Source organism: Pan paniscus, chromosome 2, assembly GCF_029289425.2.
Source record: "Pan paniscus chromosome 2, NHGRI_mPanPan1-v2.0_pri, whole genome shotgun sequence".
NCBI classification, from domain to species: domain Eukaryota; kingdom Metazoa; phylum Chordata; class Mammalia; order Primates; family Hominidae; genus Pan; species Pan paniscus.
This window is the reverse complement of record NC_085926.1, coordinates 134,886,888-134,905,591: the sequence shown is the minus strand read 5'-3', so window position 1 is coordinate 134,905,591 and position 18,704 is coordinate 134,886,888. Positions and strand designations below refer to the sequence as shown.

The 18,704-nt window shown below is 47.7% G+C and overlaps 1 protein-coding gene across 2 annotated transcripts in view; it reads right to left on the bottom strand.

Moving 5' to 3' along the window:
- The window catches only part of IL20RB (interleukin 20 receptor subunit beta), a 47,056-nt gene that overhangs the window by 16,547 nt on the left and 11,805 nt on the right, over positions 1–18,704 (bottom strand). Inside the window, exons 2-6 of one of the 2 annotated variants that reach the window (XM_063602579.1) lie at positions 14,151–14,195; positions 13,934–14,060; positions 12,187–12,377; positions 4,955–5,079; positions 2,434–2,584 (exon numbers count right to left, since the gene is read on the bottom strand). In XM_063602579.1, the coding sequence (XP_063458649.1) occupies positions 2,434–2,584; positions 4,955–5,079; positions 12,187–12,377; positions 13,934–14,060; positions 14,151–14,195 (639 nt within the window). The remainder of the gene's footprint in view (positions 1–2,433; positions 2,585–4,954; positions 5,080–12,186; positions 12,378–13,933; positions 14,061–14,150; positions 14,196–18,704) is intronic. The other variant, XM_024928274.5, reaches the window with a different exon arrangement.

Here is an 18,704-nt window from a genome sequence, read left to right as displayed (position 1 = left end):
ATTGTTTCAATGATTTTGGAAAATATTTTGGTGGTATGCATCAAGAGATACACCAGTGTTCATACCCTTTCGTCCACTCCTACAATTTTTTATTTTTAATTTTTGTAGGTATATAGTAGGTGTATATATTTATGGGGTACATGAGATGTTTTGATACAGGCATGCAATGTGAAATAAGCACATCATGGAGAATAGGTAGCCATCCCCTCAAACATTTATCATTTGAGTTACAAACAATCCAATTACACTCTTTAAGTTATGTTAAAATATACAATTAGGTTATTGTTGACTATAGTCATCCTATTGTGCTATCAAATAGTAGGTCTTATTCATTCTTTCTGTTTTTTTCGTGCCCATATCCTCACTTCTCCCCAACTCCTGAAATTTTAATTCCAAAAACTAATTCCAAGGAAGGAAACAACTATATACATAAGTCAGTTCTTAGCAACATCTGAACTAGAGCAACAGCCTTTCATTTACATATATTGACATATACATTTTTTTTTTTTTTTGAGACAGTCTTGCTCTGTCACCCAGGCTGGAGTGCAGTGGCGCAATCTCGGCTCACTGCAACCTCTGCCTCCTGGGTTCAAGCGATTTTCATGCCTCAGCCTTTCCAGTAGCTGGGATTACAGACGTGCACCACCATGCCTGGCTAATTTTTGTATTTTTAGTAGAGACAGGGTTTCATCACAATGGTCAGGCTGGTCTCAAATTTCTGACCTCAGGTGATCCACCTGTCTCAGCCTCCCAAAGTGCCAGGATTACAGGCATGAGCCACCACACCTGGCTCTTTAAAAATGAGGGAGAACCATCATTCTGAGCAAACTATCACGAGAACAGAAAACCATACACTGCATGTTCTCACTCATAGGTGGGAACTGAACAATGAGAACACTTGGACAAACAGCGGGGAACATAACACACTGGGGCCGGTCATGGGGTGGGGGTTGGGGGAGGGATAGCATTAGGAGATATACCTAATGTAAATGACGAGTTAATGGTGCAGGAAACCAACATGGCACATGTATACATATGTAACAAACCTGCACTTTGTGCACATGTACCCTAGAACTTAAAGTATAATAAAAAAGAATGAGGTAGATCCATATGTATTGACATGAAAAGATGTTCACAATATACTACTGAGTGAAGACAAGCCAAGTACAGAGTAGTAGGTAGAATATCATCCCATCTATGTGTGTGAGCATTGGTACCACACAGACAACGCCTGGAAGATTAAACGCCAGACTCACCAACGGAAACCTCCTGAGTGATGTGCAGGAGAATGGGGCACACTCACCTCTTTATTTATTTATTAAAATGAGACGAGGTCTCGCTATGTTGCCCAGGCTGGTGTTGAACTCCTGGGCTCAAGCAATCCTTCTGCCTCAGCCTCCCAAAGTGCTGGGATTACAGGTGTAAGCCACCATGCCTGGCCCTCCTCTTACTTTATATGCTTTGGTGTTGTTTGGATTGTTAAGCAAGCTTGACTTGTATGATTTTATAAAGTAGCATAAAATAGTAATCAGGAAATCTGCATGAAAAATGTTATGGATATGATATTTGTGAAAAAGCAGGCACAAAATGTATATGTTATAGGACTACAGCATGTGCCTACACATGGCAATGACTGAAGGATGATGCCCTAAATGAGCTGAGCATGGTGGCTCACACCTGTAATCTCAGCTCTTTGGAGGCCAAGGCCCAGGCAACAGAGCAAGACCTTGTCTCTACATATGAAACAAAATAAATTTTTTTAGAAAGAAAAATAAATAAATAAATATACTACATAATTAAGATAATAATTCGTCTTTTTAAAAAAATAGTTCTTTTTTTAAAGACTAAAAGGCTATACACAAAAATGTAACTAGTGATGTTTGAGTGACAGATCATGGGATGTAGGCTCTTGTTTGGTTTTGCTTCTTTTCAAAGGGTTTTTAAACATTGTAGGTTTTCTGACCTTAAAATATTCAAGGGAAAAGAGTAATTCAAACAAGAGGATTCTCTAGGCTTTCCATAAGGTCCCTTCCAGATGAAGAAGGCTGTGGTGTTATACAACATAGCACCTCCTTCCAAGGTCTGACCCTCTGAAGCCTGTGGCTGCCTCTCCTGCAGCCCACTCTGATTCACAGGCAGTAACCATCTGGCAAACCAGTCTTGCAACACCTGGCCCCCAGGCCTAGGAAGCTTTAAGGGGGAAAGTGTTTCAGACAGCTGCTCGTAACCCCACCCAGCCCCAGGGTGGACTCCTGCCTCTAGGGGAATCAGATTCACAAACATAATTTCACCATGGGAACCCACCCAGTCCATGAGGGAGGTCAGTGAAATCAAGGAAAAACTCAGAACCAAAGGAACCCAGCAGGCCTCTGAGATATGCCAGGAGGGGCTATCACCTGTGCAGGGCTCCAGGGACAGAAAGGCCATCCTTACCTTGCACCTCCACACATTCTGTCTGGCTGAAGGCGCTGTACCTCCCAATGGCCTTCACGAATGTCTGGGCCTTCACACAGTATGCAGCCCCTGGCTCCATGGTTTCCAGGTGCACTGGAATACCCCCACTCCTCACCATTTTGACATGTTCCTTTGACAGACCAGAAAACACAGTTATTGGCCAAGTGCGGTGGCTCACGCCTATAATCCCAGCACTTTGGGAGGCTGAGGCGGGCGGATCACCTGAGGTCAGGAGTTCAAGACCAGCCTGACCAACATGGTGAAACACCCCATCTCTACTACAAATAAAAAATTAGCCAGGCATGGTGGCGGGTGCCTGTAATCCCAGCTACTCAGGAGGCTGAGGCAGGAGAATCACTTGAACCCAGAAGGCAGAAGTTGCAGTGATCCGAGATCGTGCCACTGCACTCCAGCTTGGGCGACAGAGCGAGACTCTGTCTCAAAAAATAAAAGATAAAAAGAAAGCAGTTATTCCCAGAAGGCAGCAGGACTGGAAAGGGCAAAAAGTGCCAGGGAAGGAAAGTTGCAGATACTTCCTTTCCGGATGCACACAGAATGTTCCCTCTCACGCATACATTCATTCAGGCACTCATTCATTCAATCATATTTATTAAGTACCTACTATGTGCTAGGCACTGCTCTAAGCACAGGGACCTAGCATTGAACAAAATGGACAAAGTCCTTGCTCTCATGGGGCTTACATGGGGTGAAACAGACTATAAAAAAATACACATCAGGTGGTGACAAGGACTGTGAAGGAAAAAGCAGAGCAAAGAGATGGTAACGAGGAGGCACCATCTTAAACAGAGTGGTTAGAGAAGGCTTCTCTGATAGGGTAACATTTGTGCAGAGACCCTGACTTGAGCAGGGGCTTGGCATGGCCACTGCTGCCAAGGAATCAGTGCAGTGGAGCCACGGGCAGCACCTCCTCACTCATCCACCCATCTGTCCATCCGTCTGTTCACCCTTCCACCTCCATGCCCCTCCCTGAGGCTGTGCTCTGCATCTGATCCTGTGGAGGCTTGCCTGGACCAAGCCTAGATGACTCAGGGTACATGCTCCCCTCTTAGCCCTGGCCCTGCCAGTTACCAAGGGTGGGTAGTGGGCTCCATCCCAGCGAATCTGAGGGAGCTGCATGCTTCCTCCTGCACAGGCTCTGCCCTGTCCCCAACACTACTCCATCTGCCTGGCTGGCAATGCCATATCCTACCGTGGGCTCTTGCCTAGCAGGGGTAAATACCGAAACCCAGTGTTGTACCTGCCCACACCACCTTTCACGGGAAGCTACCCAACCTACAGCCCTCTTTGAATGGGTGGTGAGGCATGTGCTCTTAGTCCAGATACTGCTATAAGATCAAGGGTACCCTTGGCCTGAGAAGGGTCCAATCAGAGGCGAGCTGGCTACCAGCAACCCCTGAAGCTTGGCCTGATAAGACGAGCAAGACCAATTGGATTCTTCTTCTGAGGATTTGGTCTTGGGAAACTGAATACCGAGAGCTAGAAGCAGGGACAAAGGAGAGAGGACACAGTGAGGAGAAGTCAGGCCTGAGAGGCCTCGAGAGGCTGGGGGCACATCATAGGCATGAGTAGGAAGCATTGATGAGGGATCACAGCCTGGAATAAGCTAGGAAAGGGCCATAGAAAGTGTGCAAGAGCAGGGACCCACCAGAGGGGAGCAAGGGCCCTGGGTAAGTGAGGCTGTAGCCTGGCCCTCTGCCAGCTGTTTATAGATCTGTGAGAGCTCCTTATTGCACCGTATTAGTCCTTGTGATAAAGCCTATCTTTGCTTGTGCTGCCTGGAGTGGGCCTCTAAGCTTTGTCATCATATGCTTGGACAGAGGCTCCACAGGTCTGAGTGTCCCCTAGTTCCTGCTCGTGCTCCACTCCTCATACTGCTGCTGCTTGTCTGGCTATTCCCTCTGTGAGGGCTGGCCTCCCACCCATCCCAGGCTGTAGCACCCTTCCCATGGGGAGGGCAGCACCCCACCTGAGCATTCTGCATGGCCCACCTGCTCATAGTTAGATGGGTTTACTCATAAGCCAACTCCTGGATCCCTGCCTCTACCTCTTCACCCTGCCAAGACACACACCCTCAGGAGGTTTGTACCAGCCTTGTGTGCTTTTGAAATCATCCTGTTGATCTACAAATCCTGATTGCTGCCCCTAAGTGGCTGAGGAGATGAGCTGATGAGGGAGAAAAAAGGCATTGAAAAGATATTGTGGTCCAACTATGTTAGAGTTTAGGGTAAGGGGGCAGCCCCACACTTCAGCAGATCTGGCCTGGAAATGCTCCCAGCCAAGGCATGATTGAATGGACCAAGGAAGTTCTTTGGAGAAGAGGCTGATGGGGTGGTCAGCATACTCATCTTTTGCACACTTCACCCAGGACTGCTCATCCCCAGGCCACCCAGTGAGCAGGGGCAGCCTTCCCTTGCTCACCCTCAGAAATCTGTGCCTTCTTTCCCGAAGCCTGACCCAAAGGCCAAGGCTGGAGTCTCACCTCGGCACCAGGCTCCCTCCTCCAGTAGGCCACAAGGAACTCAAACTGGGGCCCCAGGTCCTCCAGCTCAATAACCAGGTGGAAGCCATCTTTGGTGATCTCCATCCCAGGTCGGGTAAGGATGGCTGTTGGCAAGACAACAGGAGAGTCAAAGCCAGCCCCAGACAGGGTTGATTTCCCTGGAACACAATGACCGGGTCATGTATGGAAATATGTCAGTCTCTGTAGGAGAGGAAGGGAGTCTGCTGTAGCTTCAAGCTCATGGAAACATGTACACAAATACTCTCCTGTATGCAGCAGGTGCTCAGTAAATGCTTTTTGAGTGATGAATAAATGAAGAAACAAATGACAAATGCTGTAATTCTCTTCTTTTTTAATCCTTTAATAAAGTCCACTGTTCCTTCTCCAGGAGGCACATATACACAAGAAAAGTGATTAAAAACTCCAGTAAACATTATCTCTTGCTCTTTTAAAATTTTATGATCCATGCCCCTCCTGTCACCACTTTTTCAGCAGAAATTGCTCCTCACTTTGGCTCATCTAAGTGAGCAGATGCTATATTTTAATGCTTGCCAAATGCCTATGTGAGCTCAGGTCTATACTGAACAGCCAGGCCCAGTCTTTGCCCCTTAGGAATGAGCATACCTGGCAGGGCCATGTGCATTCCCACAGCTCACACAGATCTGTGGCATGTACTGGCTACTGATAACTTTCACATATCAGCAGATGAGCAGCCTGTGAATAGGGTTGGCCATTCTATTCTCAGCCCAGTTCTCAGCTGGCAAGTCACCGGCTTTTTTTTTCTTGTTTCTTTTTTTTTCAGACAGGGTCTCACTCTGTCACCCAAGCTGGAGTGTATAGTGGCACTATCATGGCTCACTGCAGCCTCGAACTCTCAGGCTCAGGTAATCCTCCCACCTTAGCCTCCCAAGTAGCTGGAACTACAGGCACACATCACCGCACTCAGCTAATGTTTTTTGTATTTTTTGTAGAGATGGGACTTCACCACATTGCCCAGGCTGGTCTCTAATTCCTAGACTCAAGCAGTTCGCCCACCTCGAGCTCCCAAAGTGCTGGGATTACAGGAGTGAGCCAATGTGCCCAGCCCACAGGCTTTTTACAGATTCCAATAATCAACTCTAGAAATTACAGCATAAGTACAAACATCATCTTCCATATTGCAAGGTCCCCAGCAGAGAGGCCCACAGCCCTTGTGGATACCTTCCCATCAGCAGACCAAGAACAGAAGGGCCCACACAGATAGTCTCTACACCCTGGTTACTGGTGATGGAGTTACACTTGCCTTTCAGACCCAGATACTGCAGGACCAGAAGGGCCACCCTGATCATTGGTCTTGGATTGGAAAGGGATGGGGCATGTTCTGGGCTAAATCTGCCTTCCCTGGGGTCAGTGTGAGAGGTGACAGCATGCTGGCAGTCCTCACAGCCCTCGCTCACTCTGGGCGCGTCCTCTGCCTGGGCTCCCACTTTGGCGGCACTTGAGGAGCCCTTCAGCCCACCGCTGCACTGCGGGAGCCCCTTTCTGGGCTGGCCAAGACCGGAGCCGGCTCCCTCACCTTGCAGGGAGGTGTGGAGGGAGAGGCGCGAGCTGGAACCGGGGCTGCACGCGGCGCTTGCGGGCCAGCTGGAGTTCCGGGTGGGCGTGGGCTTGGTGGGCCCCGCACTCGGAGCAGCCGGCCGGCCCTGCCGGCCCCGGCAATGAGGGGCTTAGCACCCGGGCCAGCGGCTGCGGAGGGTGTACTGGGTCCCCCAGCAGTGCCAGCCCACCGGCACCGTGCTAGATTTCTCACCGGGCCTTAGCTGCCTTCCCGTGGGGCGTGGCTCGGGACCTGCAGCCCGCCGTGCCTGAGCCTCCCACCCCTTCCATGGGCTCCTGTGCGGCCCAAGCCTCCCCGATGAGTGCCGCCCCCTGCTCCAAGGCGCCCAGTCCCATCGACCACCCAAGGGCTGAGGAGTGCGGACGCAGGGCGCAGGACTGGCAGGCAGCTCCACCGGCAGCCCCGGTGCGGGATCCACTGGGTGAAGCCAGCTGGCCTCCTGAGTCTGGTGGGGCCTTGGAGAATCTTTATGTCTAGCTCAGGGATCGTAAATACACCAATGGGCACTCTGTCTCTAGCTCAAGTTTGTAAACACACCAATCAGCACCCTGTGTCTACTAGCTCAGGGTTTGTGAGTGCACCAATCGACACTCTGTATCTAGCTGCTCTGGTGGGGCCTTGGAGAACCTTTGTGTCTATACTCTGTATCTAACTAATCTGGTGGGGACGTGGAGAACCTTTGTGTCTAGCTCAGGGATTGTAAACGCACGAATCAGCGCCCTGTCAAAACAGACCACTGGGCTCTACCAATCAGCAGGACGTGGGTGGGGCCAGATAAGAGAATAAAAGCAGGCTGCCCGAGCCAGCAGTGGCAACCTGCTCGGGTCCCCTTCCACACTGTGGAAGCTTTGTTCTTTCGCTCTTTGCAATAAATCTTGCTACTGCTCACTCTTTGGGTCCACACTGCTTTTATGAGCTGTAACACTCACCGCAAAGGTCTGCAGCTTCACTCCTGAAGCCAGCCAGACCACGAGCCCACCAGGAGGAACGAACAACTCCAGACGCGCCGCCTTAAGAGCTGTAACACTCACCGCGAAGATCTGCAGGTTCACTCCTGAGCCAGCGAGACTAGGAACCCACCAGAAGGAAGAAACTCCGAACACATCCGAACATCAGAAGGGACAGACTCCAGACGCGCCACCTTAAGAGCTGTAACACTCACCGCGAGGGTCTGCGGCTTCATTCTTGAAGTCAGTGAGATCAAGAACCCACCAATTCCGGACACAAGTGGACACTCAGAAGAAAGGCAGTTCCTACAGGGAGTTTTCAGAGAACAAAGCCTTTCCCCGTCGCCTCCCTCATCAGAGAAGTGTTTATGCCTGCTTGTTGAAGAGCTACCTGGACAGGGGTCAGGAGGACTTGGGAAGTCAGGGCCAACTGTGCAAAACACACTCAGTCCTGAGGTTCATATGACCACATAGCACCACTAGCACTACCTCTGAAACACCTTCAGAAGGGAAACAGATATTTGACTCCTCAACTTTTCTGTCAGATGTCATTAGAATTGGGTCTTCTGATCTCCATCTTTATTGAGACCAGAATTAGAGAAAATAATCTGAAGTTTCAGTTCAGAGAAGAGTTGTTTGACAGCGTTGGGGCAGGAACCTCTGTCCTATGCCTTCTGCATGCTTATCTCATTTAATCTGCCCAGGAAGCTTTAGAAGGTAAACATTGTTCCTGTTTTATTTTTTTTTATTTATTTATTTATTTATTTATTTATTTATTTATTTATTTATTTGAGATGGAGTCTCGCTCTGTCGCCCAGGCTGGAGTGCAGTGGCCTGATCTTGGCTCACTGCAAGCTCCGCCTCCCAGGTTCACACCATTCTCCTGCCTCAGCCTCCGGAGTAGCTGGGACTACAGGCGACGGGGTTTCACTGTGTTAGCCAGGATGGTCTTGATCTCCTGACCTCGTGATCCACCGGCTTTGGCCTCCCAAAGTGCTGGGATTACAGGCGTGAGCCACCATGCCCAGCCTAACATTGTTCCTGTTTTACAGAGAGATTAAGTGACATGCCCAGAGTCACAGAGTTAATCTACAGAATTTGAGCCCATTTCTTTCTACATTTCTACCTCCCTTGTGTGGGGTGTTTAGCCTCTTTGCTAGTGGATCTCAACCCTGGCTGTACATGAAAATAATCTGGGGAGAATTTTAAACTCCCAGTGAATAAGATGCATGCAGATCATTTAAACCAGACTCTCTGGGGAAGAGCCCCAGGCATAACTGATTCTAAAGCTCCCCTGTGACTCAAATGTGCAAAGTTAAAAACCTCTGCTCTCAATAAAGTTTCCCTTTAAGAGTGGGGACCCTCAGCCAGGCGTAGCGGCTCACACCTGTAATCCCAGCATTTTGGGAGGCTGAGGTGGGCGGATCAACTGAGGTCAGGAGTTCGAGACCAGCCTGGCCAACATAGTGAAACACTGTCTCTACTAAAAATACTAAAAATACAAAATTAGCCAAGCATGGTGGCACATTCCTGTAATCCCAGCTACTTGGGAGGCTGAGGCAGGAGAAACTCTAGAACCCAGGAGATGGAGGTTGCAGTGAGCTAAGATCATGCCATTACACTCCAGCCTGGGCAACAAGAGCGGAACTCCATCTCAAAAAAAAAAAAAAAGAGAGAGAGAGAGACAGTAGGGATCCTTTTCAGGAGAGCCTTAAATCAAGATTTTTCACATTCCTGGGGAGAAGTCTGAGTGGCCTTTTTCAAATGGAAGAGGACAAACTTAATGCCCTTAAGAGATCATGACGCCATCCCAGCCTATTTGCTTGGATATCATAGAACCGTATCTTCCATCTTCTGATGCAAGTACAGACTCCTGTTCCTCAGCTGCCCCTGCAGCAAGCTCTTTTCCTGTTTATACAGGCCTTCGTAAGTACAAGGTTTTACAGCACATCCCCAACCACATAGTTTTGTAGGCACTCCCTTATCTTTATGTGACCCATGCCTGCTTTCCAGCAACAGCTGCCAGCCCCCAGCAATGATCTTGGCTGGATCCCCATGCTCTTAGGAGCCAGAGGGAGGTGGTGCTGAATGCTGCCTGGGCACTGCAGGTAGTGGCAGTTTTGCAGTGCCCTACAGGGCCCCTTAATCTCCCCCAGATCCTGCCACTTCAACCAACTCCTCTTGGACCAAATTCAGCCAGATGATCATCCTCTCCATTCCATGAAGTCACTCCATTCCATTCCATTCCAGTCCTGGTGCCTGGGAAGGAGGCCTGGGCAAAGGAGCCCACAATCTGCACCAAAATTCCTTTTGGTATCCCATTCCAATGGTCCTATTCCTGCCCCATCCCTTCCCTCCTCTGCTCTTCAGCTTGGGCTCCTCTTCTTCTAAACCCTCCTAATTTCCACCTAATATCATACATTCCTCAGTAAATTTTGACTCATCCGAATGCTGCAAATTCTGCCCCATACCTTCTTCCACCATCATTCACAACAGAAGCTCTTCTGCCACATCACGAAAACAGAGACCAAAGAAGACCCTTATCTTGCCTTTCCTGCAGCTCTAAACTGGTTACATTCCCACCCATTCCTTGCTCCTTCCTACCTCCATGCAATCCTCCACTCCAGCAGCCAGATGGTCATCCTTTCCACTCCATGAAGTTACTTTCTCAAGGGCCCATCCAGGGGCTTCCTCCAGCCTCTCAGGAGCTGTTCTATTCTCCCTTCCATGATCCTCTACCCTGGTGCCCTTCCCTCCATCCACATTTTAAAGTCTGAGGTTTTCCAGGACCTTGTCCTCTCTTTGTCTTCAGTGTCTTGTCCCTAAACAGTCTCGTCTACTTCCAAGCCTTTAGCTGTTAACTTTGTGATGGCCCTGTGCGATGGCTCATTCCTATAATCCCAGCACTTCGTGAGGCTGAGGCAAGAGGATCACTTAAGCTCAGGAGTCCGAGACCAGCCTGGGCAACATGGTGAAACCCCATCTCTACCAAAAATACAAAAAAATTAGTCAGGCATGGTGGCATGTGCCTGTAGTCCCAGCTTCTTGGGGGCCTGAGGCAGGAGGATCGCTTGAGCCCAGGAGGGCAAGGCTGCAGTGAGCTGTGTTGGCACCACTGCACTCCAGCCTGGACAAAAGAGCAAGACCCCACCTCAAAAACAAAGCAAACAAACAAACAAAACCACTTTGTGTTATGTATCTGTCTTTGAGCTTTCTAAGCCTCAGGGACTGATTTCCAGCTGCCAGTCAGACATCCACAAGATGACATCTTGTAGAAATCTCAGTCTCAAAGCCGGGGGTGTCTCCTATTCTTCAAGACCAGTTGTTTCCCCCTGGGTTATTTGCCTTAGCTGGTGTTCTCACCAATTCCATTTGACAGCTGAATACCATCATTATCTTTCCCTTTTCTGTCCCCACAAACTTGATTCCTAAGCTCTGTCCTTTCTAAATCAGCCATGTTTCTTGGATTCATCATCTCCTTCCCATCCCCTTCCAAACTCTTGGGATCAGTAGGAGTATTACAACCCCCTCCTCATTCTTCCCCTGTCCTGCAGGCTTGCCCTACTCTGGTTCACTTTCCACACAGCAGCCAGAGTGTTGCTTTGTAAGATAGACCTGGTCGGCCGGGCGCCATGGCTCATGCCTGTAATCCCAGCACTTTGGGAGGCCGAAGTGGGCAGATGACTTGAGGTCAGGAGTTCCAGACCAGCCTGGAAAACATAGTGAAACCCTGTCTCTACTAAAAATACAAAAATTAGCCAGGCATGGTGGTGCACGCCTGTAGTCCCAGCTACTCAGGAGGCTGAGGCAGGAGAATCACTTGAACCCAGGAGACAGAGGTTGCAGTGAGCTGAGATCACGCCACTGCACACCAACCTGGGTGACAGAGTGAGACTCCGTATCAAAAAAAAAAAAAAAGAGATAGACCTGGTCTAGATCCTCTCCTCTTTCATTGGCTACCCTCTACTGACTTGGTCAAGCTTCGTGTCAAAGCCCTTCACCACCTGATCAACTGCTTCCCTACCCCCTGCCCATCAGCCCTTGCCTCTCCTGTTCCGCAAACACACATGTCCTTTTATACAATGACCAGTGCTTGTACTCAGCCATATTTGGCCACCTATCTGGATTCCTCTATTACTTCTTTCTCAATCCTTTTCCAGGTACTACTCCAAAAGAAAAGTTATTTATTTCCCACAGAAGTCATTACAGAAGGGCAATTTTCTGGTGGCTCTGTTAAGTGTATAAATCCTCTTGCACAACAAAGCTGCTTACGTGGGCAGTAAATATGCAGTTAATGAGGCCTCAAGTGGGAGGCAGTGTAAGATTTATGGAGGCACAATCAGAGTAGGGAGCAGCAGTCCTGGTGCCACCTCTTCACTTCCAGAGCAGCTTTCCTTCCAGGTTCCCAATGTCAGCATCCCCAACACCTGCACACCCTGACACAGACAGTCAGGAATGACTTGCGTAGTCAAAGGGCATGACAGAGAGCAGCATGTAGAAAGCAGTTGGCAATTTTTCAAATATACCAGTAAGGGTTGTTTGTGTTCACAATACTCTGGCTTTGCAGGACTATTCTGATGCTAAAAAGAGTCTAGAAAGTTTAGGTGAACATGGTTCCTAAAGGAGGGGCTGGTTGGGGTGGGAGTGTAAGGAGAGAAGTGCCTTACTTGAGTTTCTATTAAAGGGATGCTTCAGGATGCTCCAGGCTGAGGTCTGTGAGCCCAATGTGGCCCTGACACGAAGGTTGTATGGCACAGTGGCCGTGATGTCATCAGTGACATCACACTCAGGACCTTCAGTGAGTGAGCACCAGCTGCTGGGGATCCAGATGTGGCTCGTGTACAGGCTCTCGTACTCCCTGTCAAAGAGAGGAGGGCACAGAGTTACACCAGCCCCTCTGACACAGGCTCAGTTATGGTTGCAAGTAACTGCCTTCGTTCACCTACTTTGTACAGGTAAGTAAAATAAGTACTTTCTCATTATCCTAGCTCCTCCACTCTCCTCCCTACCAACCATCCATCCTCCCTTACTCCTTTTATTGCCAGATAGGGAAAGCTAGGCATAAACATCAATGTGTCTGGATCTCTTTTATCTCTTCATCTCCAGGGTCATCACCCTAATCTCAGCCACTGTCATTCCTTGCCTTGCTGTGATCTCCCAGCTTGCACACCTGCCATTCTCAAAACCATTCACCACTCAGCAGATTGTGACGTTTCTCTCCTTAATGGCTTCCTACAGGACTTAGAATGGGATCCAAACTCTTGCCAGTGGTCTTACAAGATGCTTTGGCCTGCTCTCTCACTCTGCTCCTAAGCGTGATATTCTTGCCACATTGGTCATTTCTCCAAAATGCTGAGCACTTTTTGCCTTAGGACCTTTGACTAACTGTTCACTGCATCTCAAACGCTCTGCCCCTGCTGTTCGCATGGCTGGCTCCTCTTGTCCTTCAGATATGGCATAAATATCACCTCCTCAGAGAGGCCATCCCAGGCCATCTAATATAAAGGAGCCTCAGTGTCAACTCTCTATGGCATCAGCCTTTTAGCTTCCTCCTAGCACTGATTACTATCCAAAATTCCCTAGAGCAGTGCTTTCCAAAAATAAACTTTCTGTGATGATGCAAATATTCTAAATCGATGTTGTTCAATATGGTAACCACTGGCCACATGTGGCTATTGAACACCTAAAATGTGACTAGTGTGGCAGGAAACAGACATTTTAATTTAATTTAATTTAAATAGCCAGCTGTGGCTGGTGGCTACCATACTAGAGAATGCTGGCCTAGTATATTTATCATCTGTATCCTCCTCTAGATGTAAGCTCTCAAAATCCAGAAACCTTGTCAACTGTATCCCTGAGCCTAGAAGAATGTCTACACATGTAGGTGTTCAGTCTGTATTCATTGTTAATGAAATATATGGAGCAATTTCTGTGTCCTTATCACTCTTCAATAGCTGCAAGCACCTGAACACCTGGAGAAGACTAGAGCCTGCTCAGCCCCAGGGCCAGCTGACCTTTAGGATTATAGTTCGTTTTGGCTCTAGGTATAAGCTTATAGTCAGGAAAAGTGAGGACTCCTCCACCCTTAAAGGATCTGAGTCTCCAGTGATTTATCCATCTCAAGTCAGAGTCAAACCCATTGGACAGTTGATTCACTTTTTAAAATAACTCCACCAAAATGTGTTATGCACATTCATCTTCCCAGAGAGTTCACTGTCAAATCCACAGAACAATTTCCCTTGCTTCTTCAACTCTTTCAATGCCTATGCAGACAGAGGGGGTAGATCTTTGGGGATAATCTATCCCTGGACTCAAAAAGCCACCTTGGGCTCAGGAGGAAGGGCTATGCCTTCAGGAACCAACTTCTGCTTAAGGGAGAAGAACTATTAAAAGAAAAAAAAAGAAAAAACTCACCCCTGGTATTCGACAGAATAGTACACTGTTTCTCCAGGTGCGATCACTGGGCTCCACATCAAGAGATGCTTCATGTTGGTTGAGAGTACAGAGAGGTTCTGAGGGGCAGGCAGAATGGCCACTTCATCTAGGATCAAGGCAGATAGCCTGGCTGACAGGTGGGCTCATAGTGGGGGAATGCCATAGCTTCAAATTAGTGTCTAATGAAGGGCCTCACCGGCGGAGGTTGCAGTAAGCTGAGATTGCACCACTGCACTCCAGCCTAGACAACAGAATGAGACTCTGTCTCAAAAAAAAAAAGCCTCACATGTTTATAAACCAGAAACAACTCTAATTTTATCATGCTTAGGTTAACGCTAAATTTTGGGTACCACCATTATAATTCTGACTTTGTTGATAAATGACATATCAATATTAATAATAATAATGACTAATATTTATCTAATACTTACCATGTTCTATCTAGACCATGTGTTGGATTGTTACGTGACTGTCTTATTGAATTCTCATGACCATACTGGGAGGTAAAGACCATTAGTTTTTCCATTGTACAAATGAGAAAACTGAGTCACATTATTTATGACTCTTCTGTTAGACTGGCTAGGATCCAGTGACTCTGCCACTTACTATGTGGCTTTAAGCAAGTTGCATAAACGTGAGCCTCTTAATCATTCATGGAAAACCCATGCAGACTACTGCAACATTCTCATCACCTCCCTCTCCTGCTACTGCCATCCTCAGATGCCAAAGCAATCGTTTCATGTCCCTCAACAAGGCCAAATGGGGCATCAGTTGCCAGGTGGGAAGTACAGGCTCAGATCTGCTGTGGAGAGAGTCCATTCAAGTGGGACACCAAGCCAGCTCTGTGAGTCCACCCCGGAAAGACTGCAGGCCCCTGAGCCAGTCTGGGACACAAGTATGCCCAGAGTGTGCCCAGACACAGTGTTCCCAGAGTATGCACACAGTGGGACTATGATTTGTAGAGAATGAAAGAGGCCTATGAAGCTGAACCTGCTCATAAGGACTTTGGGCAGTCACAAAGCCAAAAACTTCATCCTCACATGTCACCCAAAGGTACAGTCTGAACTCTCTGCTATGTTCCTCTTTAAATGCCCAACACCTGCCTCCCTTTGCTGTTACAGTGCAGTGATAGCATCTACAGCATAGTGGGGGTGGGGCTGGAGTCCTCATTTGGGACTTTTCATCTCTGTGCCTATCTCCAGATTGGCACCTGCTGTTTGTTATCAAGCCCTGTGACCACAAAGGGATGGAAGGCTGCTGGGGACACCCCACCTGGTTTCCCTGCCCTTTCTCTAATGTAGGGCCCTAGTGATGCACCTCCATCTCACCCTCAGCATCCATGGTCTGTTCTGTGGGGAAACACCTGGAGCACCCACAAGGCAGTCTTCCTGACCCCCACCCACCCCTAAGCTTGAAATCACCCAAGGGATGGAAAGGAAAAGGGGTAGAGTGGTACAGGAGGACAAAGAATGGTCCCCTCTGACACCTTCCTCTGGTAAAGTTTTAAAAAAATTCTCTAGCCAGCTATTTGGGGAATATAAACCTATATAAATACAAAGCTACATTTTATATAACTAATTTAATTACATAATTAAATCATGTCAACAAATCAATTTATTAATTAATATAATTTAATTATATAACTTTAAAGCTCTCAAAAATGAAATCTCCAGGCACAGATGGTTTTAATGGAAAATTCTACCAAACATTTAAAGATGACAACATCAACAAAATGCAATTTCCTCTAAAACATAGAATAGGAAAGAACAGTTTCCAGCTTACTTTATGAGGCCAGTATTACCATGATACCAAAATCAGATGAGGAAAATATATACATAAACTACATAAAAATATATCTCATGAACTTAGACAAAAATCTTCAACAAAATATAGCAATCCAAATTCAATAATGTACAAAAAGAACTATATACCATAACCAAGTGGGATTTGTTCTAGGTATGCAGGGCTGGTTCAACATTTGAAAATCAGTTAATGTAATTTACCATGTCGATAAACTAAAGAATAAAATCATAAATCATATCAATTGACACAGAAAAAGGATTTCCAAACCCACATCCATTCATTATGAAAAACAAGACAAAACAGGCCAGGTGCAGTGGCTCACACCATAATCCCAGCACTTTTGGAGGCCAAGGCAGGCGGATCAGCTGAGGTCAGGAGTTCGAGACCAGCCTGACCAACATGGTGAAACCCAGTCTCTACTAAAAATAGAAAAATTAGCTGGGTGTGGTGGCACGCGCCTGTAATCCCAGCTACTTGGGAGGCTGAGGCAGGAGACTTGCTTGAACCTGGGAGACGGAGGTTGCAGTGAGCCGAGATCAAGCCATTGCACTCTAGCCTGGGTGACAGAGCAAGACTCCATCTCAAAAAAAAAAAAAAAAAAAACAAGACAGAACCAAAAACTCTCTTCAAGTTAAGAGCAGACAGGGAGTTACCACAACTTGATAAAGACCATCTACAAAAAACCTACAGCTAACATCTTACTTAATGGTGAAGGACTGAATGCTTCCTCTCCAAGATCAGGAATAGGCAAGAATGTCCACTCTTACCACTCTTATTCAACATACTACTGAAAGTTCTAGCCACTGTAATAAGGCAAGCAAAATAAGTAAAAGAAATATAGATTATAAAAGAAGTAGTAAAACTTGCCCTATATGCAAATGACATGATATGCTCTCCCACATGTAGAAAAATCCCACAGAATCTTAAAAAAAAATCTAAAACCAGGCCAGGCCTGGTGGCTCATGCCTGTAAACCCAGCACTCTGGGAGACCAAGGCAGGCAGATCGCCTGAGCTCAGGAGTTCGAGACCAGCCTGGCCAACATGGCAAAACCCCATCTCTACTAAAAATAGAAAAATTAGCTGGGCATGGTAGTGCACGCCTGTAATCTTGGCTATTCAGGAGGCTGAGGCAGGAGAATCGCTTGAACCCAGGAGGTGGAGGTTGCAGTGAGTTGAGATTGCACCACCGCACTCCAGCCTGGGCAACAGAGCAAGACTCCATCTCAAAAAAAAATTATATTTCTATATACCAGCAACAAACACATACACAGAAATTAAAATTATAATCACTAAAAAAATAGGTGTAAATCTGACAAAATATATTCAGGGAAAACTCCACAATGCTAAATGAAATCAAAGAAGATTTAAATAGATGGAGAGACATACTGTGTTCATGCATTAGAAGATTCAACAGTTAAGATGCCAATTCTCCCCCAAATTGTATATAGGTTTAATGCAATTCCTATCAATAGTTCAGCAAGCTTTTTGTTAATTAGATAAGTTTTTCCTAAATTTTATAAGAAAAGTCAAAGGAACTATAATACATAAAAGGAGGGGAGGGGCTTCAAGATGGCTGACCAAAAGCATTTCATGCTTACCTCCTCCACTTAGAAGAACCGAAATCATGTATATACAGTCACACTTTGAATACATTATCCAAAAGAAAACACTGGAACTCAACAGAAAAGTTACAGGAAACACCAAAAGCAAGGAAGGAGGAGGAGAGGCAGCCTGCTTGGCTAGGATCAGCTGGCAGCCAAGAGTGACTTCTCAATGTGGGCAGAGTAAGTGAGAGACTTCTGGTGGCCCTCATTCCCACCATGGAATCATGTAGTCCTGACCGTGAGAGAATTCCTCAACCCTCCTAAGCCCTGAAAACATACATAGGGAGCTGCCAGTAGATTGCGGGACAAAATTGTCCCAGGAAGGGAACTCATGCTGCGTCCCACACTTTTTCTGAGACCCAAACAGTTACAGCAAGGCACCATTTTAAATCCTAGTCTTTGGCAGATGCACATGCTATCCTGGTGGCCAGCAGCACCAAGACTAAAGCATTAGGGAAACTCAGGCTATTGCTGCTGAGACTGGGGCACAAACTGGGAATGAGCTCCCACAGCTGAGACTGAGAATCAAATGAGGCATGGGCTGCAGCTGACAATGCTGGGAAGTGAGTGCTGCCGGGGCTGAGACTGGGAGGAAAACAGGCACAAGTTGCCACTGGGACTTAGTCACAAGCTGGTGGGGACTCCTGCAGCAAGGTAAGGGTTCAAGCTAGGTGTGGCTGGCTGTCTGCTGCCAGGGCTGGGGGGTAAGCCCCGCCAGGGCTGTGAAGCATGAGACAGGGGCATATTCCCCACTTACTGGCCCAGGCTGTAGCCACAGAGGTCAGCCCCACCTTCTCCAGTGGGAGGACCTCAGCATGGCTACTACCACTCCTCACCCATGCATTCCACCTGAGACCTGAGGATTGCCCTGACCCCTACCCACCATGACTGCTGCCTGCTCCCACCATTAAAGGGCCTGAGCACAAGCCCACCCAACCCAGCTTCACTCCCTTCTCTGAGACACAGCACATAGGCCAGGGCCTTGGAGGGTGACAAGGGAACCTTGGGCACCTGAGTACTCCTTCTGGGGTCCTGAGGTTGGGCCTAAACTCTCAGCTGCCATCACCTCAACTGGCACCTACTTGCAAGTACCACCTGCAGTCCTGGAGACTGTCCTACACAGCCTGTCACACCCACTGCCATCATAAAAGGACAACTCTCGGAACCCAGATAATTATCCTGCCACTGCTACTGCCATCACTTGTGCCATGCTAGCTGTCCAGGGCCCCAAGAACCCACCTCCTTGCCCAGTCCACCACTACCACTGCCAGCATCCAAGCAAGCCATGTGGAGGCCCAATAATCAGCATTCTGGTAACCACCAACACCAGTGCCCGCATACA